Below are 12311 nucleotides of genomic sequence, written 5' to 3'. Positions count from 1 at the left end.
GGATAGTCGCTCAATGTAAACAAACCAGACAAGCCAGCAAGTATGGCGGCCGCTACCATGTGACACATTTGTTGACGCCCCATCCAGGAGTTTTGGTACACCCTATACACATTAATTCTGAATATTGACATTTTTTAAACTCATTTGCCCCAATAGATCTCTAGCATCTTATCATTTTAATTTCAAGGACCCCCAGTTTGGCATGCATTAGGCAAGGGGTTCTAAACCTGTGGGTCGCGACCCCTAGGAGGGGTCGCCAATTTCTTTCCGTGAGTCCCCAAATAAAAAAAAATAAAAAAAACATTTTGCAACTGAATGGCTAATAAATGTTTACATAGTACACATAGTACATGCATGGCCAATTGGAGTAAGACTGCTTTCAGTGCTATTTGGCATGACCCTCTACTATACTGTAATGTGACATAAGCATATGACGCTGCATGTATGTATTCTAGGCAGAAGAATACTTTTTACAAACCAGCAATTTTCATTGGCTCATAAAAACATTTTTTCACTTAAAAAAGGTACTACGATTTGTTGTCCGTATAGGTTGAAAGTTCATGTGTAGACGTTTTTGTGCATTTTGATCAAAGATCCTGGGAGGAGATACATTCTCCCCAAGCTCACAATGTGTCGCATTGCAGCCCATGTGAGCTTGTAGATCGGCTATTTTCAAATGCCCGAAATCTATATATGCTAGGGCTATTGTATGTAAGTTTTGTAATAATTAAAATCTACAAATTAATTAGTAACTAAAGTTTTCAAATAAATGTAATGGATTAAAAGTAGGCTACAATTTTGGGATTTATAAAAGTATTGGTTTTGGAAAATACTCAAGTAAAGTACCAGTAAGACCTCCTTGCACGCATCCGCCTGGGTGACGCCAGACTGCTGGGCGGCTGGCGCTTTGGTATGGGGGGGTCAGATCAACATATGGCAAGAATTCTGTACTGGCCATATATGGAGCGTGTCTTGAGTGTACAGGGTTTGATGAGGTCAGATCAACATATAGAATGTCAGAACAGGTCAACTCCATATATGGAGATGTAAGGGTGGCAGTGGGGGCAGTGTCTTGAGTGTACAGGGTTTGATGAGGGCCCAGCAGTAGGGCCGGGCCTTAATCTTCGGGCCTGTTGCATGGACAGGTATCAGTCAAAAGGGAGACATCGAAGTGGAAGGACAGGTGGAGAAGGATCAACATGGAATGTCAGAACAGGAAGGACAGGTGGAGAAGGATCAACATATGGAATGTCAGAACAGGGCAGGTCCATATATGGAGATCTAAGGGTTTGAGGATTTGAGGTCAAATGTAGAGTTGCTGGTCGGCTCCATATGCAGATCTAGGTGATGATCCAGTCTTCTCCATGTATGCCTATCCAGGGTTTGATGAGGTCAGTGTCATGATATTCATATATGGAGATGGCCATATATGGAGACGTGATGTCACGAGGCATGATGTCACGAGGCATGATGTCACGTGGTGTGATGTCATGAGGTGTGGACTGATGACTATATATGGAGGCGTGACGCTGACTGACTGAATGGATATGCAGGTTTTCATAGTAAACTGTGTATATCTCAACAAATACCTCAAACTTGTACCTACTTAGGTACAATACTTAAAAATGTACTTAGATATTTTCCACCACTGCAAATACAATGCTAAAAATATTGAACACAAGAAAGGGTTTGATTGATTGATTGATAATTGTATTCACAGTTTGTAAAATTTGGGTACAGTTCAAACGAAGGTACAGGACAAAAACTGCTATGAGGATAAAACCAGAAAAAATACTTGTTTACATCAGGGTCCTCCATTTTCAATTTATCAGAAAGATGCTTAACACCTTGAGGGCTCGGGCCTATTTAATCCATTAATAAAATGTGCCCATCGTTTATAGCGCCCGGACCACTTTTACCTGCGGACCGGAAGTTGTTGTGAATGTTTGTGTAGCAGCTAACAATAGCCACACCACTCTAGAGTCGATCGACAACAACGGGAGGTAAGAATAAATCTATCGCGACTAGCGACTGGACCGCGGAGCGCCGTCTAACACAGGATATTTTTTCATAATTAGACGGGATGATTTAGATCGCAAGTTATGAACGTTTTAAGATTTTCGTTTTCGTCCGCTAAACAGGCAGGGAACATTTTCGATGATGTGTCACTGTTGTGCAACACTGAGGATTGGGCAACAAGCGCTCCTAGGCTGTGGAGCGATGCGACCGGTTTTGATATCATTAATCTCCGTCGTTTTTATCAATCTCCGTCTCGGGCAACTGACCGTGCACTTGAACTTGACGGTGATCTCCGTCTGGGGCCCTTAAACTGTTAACAGGGTTACAGGTCAAGTGGACACTTAGTGGATCGACAGGTCACTTGTACACCTTGGATGAGTGGGCATTAGGGATATGTGGGCACTAGGTACAGGGTTGTAGTTTTTTCTGGCACCTTGGTCGATTGATTACCTTTGACCTCAGTACATTTTATTCTCAGTAGTAATTCTCAGTGGGACAACTGGGCACCTAGGGGTAGGATAATTGGGCACCTGGACAACTTTGCACTGGGTAAAGGTGGGCAGTTTTTTTGCCACCTTGGTCGGGTACCATTGACATCAGTACATTTTATTCTCAGTAGTAACATTCTTCTTGTGTGCAGTGCGAGTATTGGCCTAAATCGGACATCATATCTCTGATTGCACACTGTGTATGCCCAGGCAAACATATTAATGCAGACATTTTGTAAGTGCTCTTCAGATGTCAAGGTTTAACTTTTTTAAGCATTTTGCAAACGCAACAGCACATACAAGTGTAAAGGAACGGCATTTTGCTTCTCTTGCCGTAAAATTAACTGAAATAAAACATCATTTAATCGAGGCGTTATGACAGCAGCGAGACGAGTGCTTGCTGCGAGGCGCACGCATGGCTCGCAGACCAAAAGCGGACGCTTTTTGAGGAATGAAACGCAATAGACTATCAGCGCAATCAGAGCTGCCTGGGAGAAATGTGAGGCCCTGTGCTTTAATAATGAATTTATTAATATCCAAAACTATACAAATTTTTTCACATTTCTATTTATAAGGACAAACCTTATTAGAAAAAATATTAATAGCATATGAAAGCCTTTTGAAATGTGTATAGGTTACTGAATAGGGCTTGCAAACCTCGCACCTTTGGTATGCAAATTCGGGGGGTGCGCCATTTTGGTTGTGATGAGTCACTACTATACCTGGCCAACTATACCTGGCCAACGCCAAGGCATACAGTGGTGGAAAAAGTACTCAATTGTTTTACTTAAGTAAAAGTACCAATACTGCAATTTAGAACTACTCCGTTACAAGTAAAAGTATGGAATTGAAAATGTACTTGAGTAAAAGTACAAAAGTATCGGCATCAAAATGTACTTAAAGTACTACAAGTAAAAGTACTCATATTGCAGGGCCAGCAGACCACCATGGCCCATCACCATTACTTTTTTTAACCGATATTGATAACATCCTGCTTCTCAAGACCGATACCGATAACTGATAATAAATTCAAATATATATATAAAACATTATAAAGATATAGGCTATTTGTAAATGTATATTGATCTGTGTAGTATTAGCACACCTGAAGGTAACAAATACTAGTAGTGGGCAAAGATGGATTTAACATCCAAATACATTATTCATTATCATGACTATTAAAACAAAGAATAGTTCTGACTGAATTAACATATTTATTATTTTAAGTCCTATGACACTGTTTTTCAGAACTAAAAACCCATGGGTGCTTTGTCACTATAAAATGGACAATACAAATATAGTATAGCCTACCCTAATTATACTAGGGACTTTCTGAGAAGGGCACTTCTCATTGAGGTTTTTACACACTAAAAACACAAGTGTTCATTTAACTCTGACTCAGAGTTAAATTAACTACTGAGGTTACTGAGAGTGTACGGGAGAGGTGCGCGAACGCATCCGCGATGTATTGTGATGATCAGCTGTTGTAAATCACAGATGAAGAGAGCAAGAGACTCTCCGAATCAAATCTTCGCTTTGAAATTGTTTTTACGAAATAATGACATTATGACTCTCAGAGTCTCAGTCACTCGATCTGTCCCAGACTAGTCACTGTCCCAGTCAGACTCAGACAGAAGCAGAAAGCTAACGCATGAAGCTTACTGTAGCTAACGGGCAACATTGCCTGGAAGGCTGGAATGCCTTCAGAGGAAAATCAACAGCAAACGCATCGATTATGTCACATCACCACATCGATGCAGAATCATGCACGTGTGTGTGTGTGTGTGTGTGTGTGTGTGTGTGTGTGTGTAAAGTAAAACAACTATGGTAACACACGGCTCGTTAAAAGAACGGGCGTGATGCATGTTGGCAATGTTTACAACTTACTAGATGAGTGGAGTTGTGCACGACGCACGTGGACATAATTATTATATCCTTATGGAAGAAGGGAGATGGGGAAATACCACAAGAGTGACAACTGACAAGTGATCATCAGGCAAACTGCAAACGTGTTCTCTCTGCAGTAAATAAATAGAGGTTTTATGTTGCAGGCTAGTTTGTTGTGTTAGCCACTGACCTAATATAGCCGAGCTTGACTCTCATCGACTGTCGCCGTCGGTCGGAGATATTAAATAATAAAATGACCGAGGTGGTGGTTTGACAGACAAATGGAGCAGCAGGTAGGAAACGGGTCGCCGATCTACTCACACACGCGAATGTATAACGTGTGTGAGATATATGAGAGACAGAGAGAGACAGAGAGAGGGAGAGAATAGTTATATATCCATAATATAGCGCGAGAGAGAGAGTCACACTCAGGCGGCAGTGAGATGAATGCGCCGGTGAAACGTTAGTCCATTATTTATTTTATCCCCTTTATTCTGACCTTGTTTATGGTGAGAAGCCTACTTGTTGTATTTCACACAACAGTAGGCTACTCAAGTAGGCTTAATAAATCCCATTTTGGCGAACTGAAAGAGCTCTAGCACCGTGCACTAAACACTCAAACACCAACTTTATACACTTGATGCAGATCTAATATGTAGTAGGGCTTGTAGGCCATCACAATCACAATGGCGCCGGTAGGCGTGACAGCCTACCGTGACGTCAGCCTTGCATTCCCAATTGCAGGTGCTGCCAAATAAGTATATTTACTAGGCTACATCAGTCATGCCAGTCAGTTGCACAAATATATAGGTCAGATCAATTAGCAGAGCGGAGCAGCTTCTTACTCTGCAGCACAATAGACTAGCACCGAAGTCCTGACGTCACTGCCCTCTACTGTCAGTAAAGGGCGTCAGTCCACAGGTTCATGTACTTTTTATTTGCATTGTAATCTCCATAGGGGGATTTTAGATCGCCTCATATAAGATCAATCAAATATGAATGGACATCATTAACGGCGCACAGCCACTCCCCCGACAGAAAGGCCGGGGTGGTCGGTTTATTTTTCAAACACAGTTCTTATATGAAGCGACCTAAAATCGCCCTATGGAGATTTCAATGCAAATAAAAAAATACATGAACCTGTGTGTTGGTGCCCTCTACTGAAAGTGACATCAGACTTCGGTGCTCTATGACCAGCTCTTCTTAAAGTTTTCTTACTTTAATAATATATGACTTACAGACAAACAAACCTTGGATTAAAATTATTGGATTAGGCCTATAATTCTTCTTTCTTCAAATGAACAGCACGAGCCACGAGGTAAGAATATAATATAATATAATTCTTCACTGTTCACAGCACCCAGGCAGGTGTTCTTAATCGCGTCGCATTCCCATCAAAGTAGCCTATAATACCACACTAACTTTGTGATCAACCTTCTTAATTTGCTTATTTTATTTGTAAAAAGCAACACTGTATTAAGACATGGCAGTATAATATTGGTGCAAAAATGGAAATATGTAATTAAATACCGGTAGTTAATAGAGAGAGAGAATTGCTTAGAGAGAGAGAGAATTTCTTAGAGAGAGAGAGAGAGAGAGAGAGAGAGAGAGAGAGAGAGACAGACACGTAAAGCCGTTCCATTTCAAAGAATAAATAAATGCCGTCTCGCAGGCGCGACTCCACAAGGCCCATGTGCAGCCACAACGTTCGCACAACCTAAAAAGTGTCTCTGTCTCTGAAGCTTGTTTATTTCTCTCTCTTTCTGGACAAGGAATACACAGGAGGTAGAGCGGTCGAATCCCGGCTCCTCCTGTCTACATGTCGAAGTGTCCTTGGGCAAGACACTGAACCCCAAATTGATGTGCAGGTTGATGCCTTGCATGGCTTCCGCCGCAATCTGTGTATGAATGTGTGTGTGAATGGGTGAATGTAATGCACTATGTAAAGCGCTATAAAGGTGCTATATAAATGCACCATTTAGGCTGGAGGGGGTGGGTAGCCAGCCACTAGCCAGGTGAAACTGGTTTAACTGGTTTTAAAAAGCTACAGCTAAGCTGGTGTGTGTGGGGGGGGGGGGGGGTCAAAATCTGCGTGTGTGAGTGTACTGTCTGTTTTATTTTTATTAAAGGACCAAGCAGTCCTGAAAGGACTTGGTCCTTTATTGTTATTGTCTCTTTTTTTCTTCTCCTTCCGCCAAAAATAGCAGTTCTGGCTGAACCGTGCAGTCGGTTTTCGCGAAACTTGGCAACATGGTAGAGGGCCATGCCAAACGGTGAGAATGCGAAGCCCACAACCATTGGCCAAAGGGTGGCGCTATAGCACTCAATTGAAAATGCAAACTTTGACCACGCATAGCTCATGAACCGTTTGACCGCCGGCAATGAAACTTCGATACACAAATGCGTCTCCTCTTGCCGAACAAGTATGGTGCTCTTCCTTTTGACCTCTGACCTCTAGATCACCCACCATTTTGAATTATATGAAAATCAATTAAAATGCATCTCTTCCCAGGATCTTTGATAAAAATGCACGAAAAGTTCTACACGTGAACTTTGTACCTATACGGACATGGTTTGGTACGTTTTTTAAAGTGAAAGAATTAAGGTTTTATGAGCCAATGAAAATTGCAGTTTTGTGAAAAATCTTTTTTTGTCCCTAATACATACGTACATGCAGCGTCATATGCTTTTGCAACTTTACAGTATGGTAGAGGGTCATGCCAAATAGCACTGAAACCAGCCTTAAAAAAACATTGAATAGCGAACACACTGTAGTAATGAGTAATGGACACATAATTGTCATCACAAACACTGAATGATTCTGCTGTTAACAATAGAACAATGTCATGTAGACCACATGGTCTAGTGGTTAAGATGTGGGACTTTCACGTGGGAGGCCAGAGTTCGAATCCTGGGCGTTACATTGGTGCCGTGACCCGAATCGGGTTTCCCCATGGGAGGAGGTGAAAAGAGAGTTGAGTTTAGCAGAGTGGCTCAGAGCCTCTGCCTGATGGTCTCAAAAGTCTAATATCTCCCCTGGTCCAGAGGGATATCCTGTTGGTCTAATGGTTGGTCTAAGATGTTGGACTTTCATGCGTGAGGCCCGAGTTCGAATCCAGGGCATTACACGTGTAGATCTGTTTGAGTACTCAAAGTATATTTGCTTATTGCCTTCTTGAATGATTTTGCTGTTAACAATACAACAACTGATTGTGTCCGGATAGCTCTAGCTCAGTAGGTAGGGCTCTCGCTTTCGGGACACGAAGTCATGGGTTCAACTCTGAGTACAGACAACTCGGCGTATGAGTCCTCAATAATGCTGCCCCTCCCCCCCACACACACACACACAATTAAAACTGACCCTGTCACAATTTCATGGTCTATTTTTTCACAAGTTCACTCTTCCATGTTTATATGGCTTATTGTGCATATTATTCTTATTGCTTATTGCCTTCCTGCTTGGTCCTGCCTTATCGCTGCTTGCAGCGATTTTTTTCTAGTTTTTATTTATTTTTAAATATTAATATAATGTTCAATCAGTGTGTCTCTCAAGACCTTCAATGATGATGCATACTCCACTACAATTATTTGAAATCTTGAGTTACTATTTACTTTATAGGTTTTGATTATTATTATTACAAAACAAACATTAACAACTTAAGCCCTATACACATTTTGGCCATTTGAAAATAGCCGATCTAGCTAAGCTACTTATGGATAAAATATCCAATTTTACACTCTTATTCCAGTGCAAATAATAAAATCACACCCGTGTAAAGTGTGAGGTGCTCTTATCGTACATCATCATCATACATCATCTCATTCCGGCCAATCAGAATTTGTGTCCTCACCTTCATCTTCAATGTTAGTGTTTATACAGACACTCAAAATGGACATTCATGGTCAATGGCATTTAATGTCTGTGTTTAGACAAACACTCAAAAATGGCCATTCATTTTCAAAGGAATTTAATGTTTGCTGCAATGTTGGTAAGTTTGACGTTGTTTAATACAATCAGACCTTTTCTGGATCTATGGGCTGTCAATGACAAATTGTGGCTAGTTGCTAACCTGCCATGGCAATGGCAAGATGGCTGCGGTCTGCATAAGGTCAATTGATCTTCCAAGTGGCATGCTACTGCCCCAGTGCCTCTTGGGGATTAAGGCGGCAGGTGAGCTGTTTTTAACAACAGGTGACAGTGTGACACTAGGAGAAGCTTGTTACCTGTTTTGTTGTATCATATCAAGGAGGAGGTGATGTTGTACAGTGCGCACTTGACCTTGATTATACCGGGTATGATGGTGTCTGTACATAGAAGAGAAATTAAAAACACACAAATCATTTATTTCAAGTTCTGATTCAACAGTCTTTGACCAACAGCAGTTAACAACAAAAACACCTTTCGTCACACAGATGCCAATGGAAACGTAACCAAATAGCAGATCTATATAGCTATAGATCTTCCAATTGGCATGCTACTGCCCCCGCTCGCACAATTAATGTATGACAAGGATTGATGCAGGCCAGACAGTTGCCCTTTGCTGGCTGCAGTGGCCTTATTCTTTGCCAATCCCAGCTTTTGACTTGGGTTTTGTCAAAAGCCCACACTGCCAATCACATGTTTTGACGCCTCGTGTGATTTTACTTTTTATTCTAGGTGGCGCTCTTCACTAAGCTATGAGACACCATTTAACCTTCAGCCTTGTGTGCCAAGGACAAGATATATTTTCTTTTTTGCCATGGTCCTCTGGGTGCCAAAGCCAGGGTTAAACGCTAGAGGGACTTGTTGCCACCATCTGAATGATCCTCGGTTGCTATGAAACTCACATATGCAGGAACCGGAAGTGGGGAAAAAGCTGATTCAGAAAAAGGGATTGATCTCAGATTCGTATTCTTATTATTACCCTTATTATTATTATTATTATTATTATTATTATTTTGGAGGTTGTCTACCCCAAGTTTAGCCCGGGAGCTATTCTCTGGAAATTATCTTCTAGTATGAGTGGTTCACAGTCCAATCTCTCCGATCTGCTCAGGGCCGATCACAGCACGGTTGGCGCTCCGATCATTATCAAGGATGTTTTACATTTTTCTGGATCACTACTGCATGGAACAGCACCGCAGGGAACCGCTGTTCCGAAACAAGAGACAGGGCCTCTGTGCCGAAAGTCTGCTGATATGCCGCACGTACAAATCAGGCATGAGATGCAAGACGCATATATTGTAACCTCTGTGCCCAGAGTCACATTGTTTCTATGTATTTTTTGTTTGCAATGTGTCAATTTTCATGTACTTTATTATTTTCTACCAATCCGCTACTCTATGAGATTTTGCTATTTATCTGCTGGACTATATGCTACAAGAAGCCAGTGAGATGCATGTGTTGCTATAGAGACACACGGGGACTACAAATTCCACGCCCCCAAATGAGACAGCGTCCCCACTTCTGGTCCGTTAGACCAGTGTACTGCATGCCAGCCCATAGAAGTCAATTGAAATTCCACTGTAGTTAGCCTACTTTTAAAATAATACAACATGAACTGAAGACTATATTGATTTGAATAAAAATATGTTTCCAAATGTATGAAGTGTCTTTGTCAACATATTTTTTTGTTTTCTCAATAGATGACTTGTTTCACATTTAATTTACCACTTGAATGAGTTACCCATAATGTTAACGGAGCAGAGCTGAGTTGACAGACTGATTACCTGTCGCTTATAAGTGACGTTCCAAGCGCCGCCGAGTTTGAAGATACATTATCCGTATTTGTGGTGCATGGTGTGAACATGCAGGCGTATATGAATTCTTTATACAAAGAAAAAATAAAACTTGTTGGATTATCAATTTGTCCATATGATTTGCCTAAAAGTAGTTGGGAAAATGACCCAACTAAATGGCCAGGAGTGACATATCCATTGTCAACTATCTAGTGGATTCTCCAGGTTTATAGATAATAAAATATCAATTAGAATCTATCTTATGTATTACAGTTTTAATACATATTACAATATATGGGGTATTTATTTATATAGCCCATATATTGCAATTTCACGGGAATTGGGAGCTTCATGCATGAAGAATAATATAATAAATTACTTTTCAGGCAGTCAATTTCAGTCTGTGTAATCCTATATAGCAGCATATGCTCCTCAGATGATTTTGCCTGACTTCTTGATATTGTCAATCTATATCATATTCAGTAGGATAAGATTAATGGTTCACATGACGCTCGTCCTTCACGTGCGTCGTGGCGTGACTTGCCTTGTTTTGAGCGATAAAAATGCTTTTTATTGAACAATATAAGGACTACACGGGTGCTAATAAACGTGCAAATGTATAACATCCGTAGCTCCGGGGATGAGCACTTTATATTTGAAATCTGAACGCTTATGTAGCCTACACTTAAACGTTGTAAATGTAGCAAGGCACTAAAGACAGGGTGAAGTTGCGTCATGACTGACTATCATAAGTTTCAAGGCTATTTTCACTGTGACATATACCTTCATAAGCTTCACTTGAATACTTAATTTCCACCACTTGTGGAGTTCACAAACTTCTTCTGGATGGTTTCACATATTTTTTACTAGTGGATGGGTGCAGCCATTTCTGTCTCTTTTCATGATCAGCTGGAAGTTGATGAAACATCAAGTCTGGGTTTTTTTCTTTGTTGTTTTTACAAAGAGGAACGCAGCACACTTTAGGCATGATGAAGACCGGCCGTTTAACCGTTTACAACGCTGGACTGGCTCGATCCGTCGCTGGGGAATGCCGCATCTAGCGGTATTTATAAGGATTAATGCGTGACGTACAAATCATACGTCAGGGAAACTTCAATATATCCGATGCTAGCAGTCTTTACAATCTTATAGAGTATATTATAGTACATTGTGGGTTGTATATTGAGATGGCAGGTATATGACATTAAAAAGGACAAATAAAACATATGGGACACATTATTCGAACACAAAATAAATCGCTACAGCCTCAGTAATGAACCAGTGAAATAAGGGTATTTTATGATGCCTCTCATAGGGATTGCATTGGCAGCTGCAGTACACAGTTGAAACGGACCAGAAGTGGGGACGCTGTCTCATTTGGGGGCGTGGAATTTGTAGTCCCCGTGTGTCTCTATGGCAACAAGCAGTGATTGAGAGACCCCGCCCACAGCTCACCTGGCTGATGGAGTGATGGGCAATCACAATGTTTGGGCCATCTGGAGAGTTTCACTCTGTCAGTCCAGAGTGGAGGTAAAAAGAGGCTACTAAGAAGCAAGAGGATTTATCCCAAGTCTTGCTATAGTATTGTATTCGGATTGGATTTCTACCAAGGAGAAGGAGAACTTTCTTTCCATTTTGGATTATTTCCCCGGATGTTGGATTTCTAGAGGGCCAGACTTTGCAAAGGAGTTTAAGGGTGGTCAGAGGAGACTGGCCACACTCGGTGCATACTACAGACTGGTTTGGATTTGATTTATTTTTGAGTATGAGTTTAGTTTTTGGACAGTGCTAGGACACTTGGAATTTACTAGCCGCAATTTGCAACTCTAGATTTTTTTATAATGGGATCTAGAGTTGCAATACCCTCCATTGACTCCCCACTCATCATTTTGCGTTTGCGATCTGCTTGTCTTAAACAACGTTAAACTCACCAACATTGCAGCTGTAGTCCAAGCTTGAATTATTCTCTTTCAATCTGCCGAGCTTGTTTTTCATAAAAATCCCCCGTAGACATATTATGAGCTACTTTCTGTCAAGAAATTATGTGCAAGTGATTATTTTTCTAAGTCCTGGAGTTTGGAAGCGCTCGTCGTAAGTCACTGAACGGCCCTGCATGCATCTGTTTCGCATTTGCACATAATGCAGGAGGCAGCAGCGCGACCCCTTAATACAAACGAGCGCTTCCAAACTCCAACATTT

The 12311-nt window shown here is 41.2% G+C and overlaps 1 protein-coding gene across 1 annotated transcript in view; it reads right to left on the bottom strand.

Moving 5' to 3' along the window:
- The window catches only part of LOC306935737 (uncharacterized protein), a 57608-nt gene extending 45516 nt beyond the window's left edge, over window positions 1-12092 (bottom strand). Inside the window, exons 1-2 of the mRNA XM_079518924.1 lie at window positions 12044-12092; window positions 8619-8699 (exon numbers count right to left, since the gene is read on the bottom strand). Of these exons, the coding sequence (XP_079375050.1) occupies window positions 8619-8635 (17 nt within the window). The 5' untranslated portion in view covers window positions 8636-8699; window positions 12044-12092. The remainder of the gene's footprint in view (window positions 1-8618; window positions 8700-12043) is intronic.
- Between the last annotated feature and the right edge of the window lie 219 nt (window positions 12093-12311).

Source organism: Electrona antarctica, assembly GCF_951216825.1.
Source record: "Electrona antarctica genome assembly, chromosome: 13".
Taxonomy (NCBI): domain Eukaryota; kingdom Metazoa; phylum Chordata; class Actinopteri; order Myctophiformes; family Myctophidae; genus Electrona; species Electrona antarctica.
This window is presented reverse-complemented; position numbering and strand designations above follow the sequence as displayed.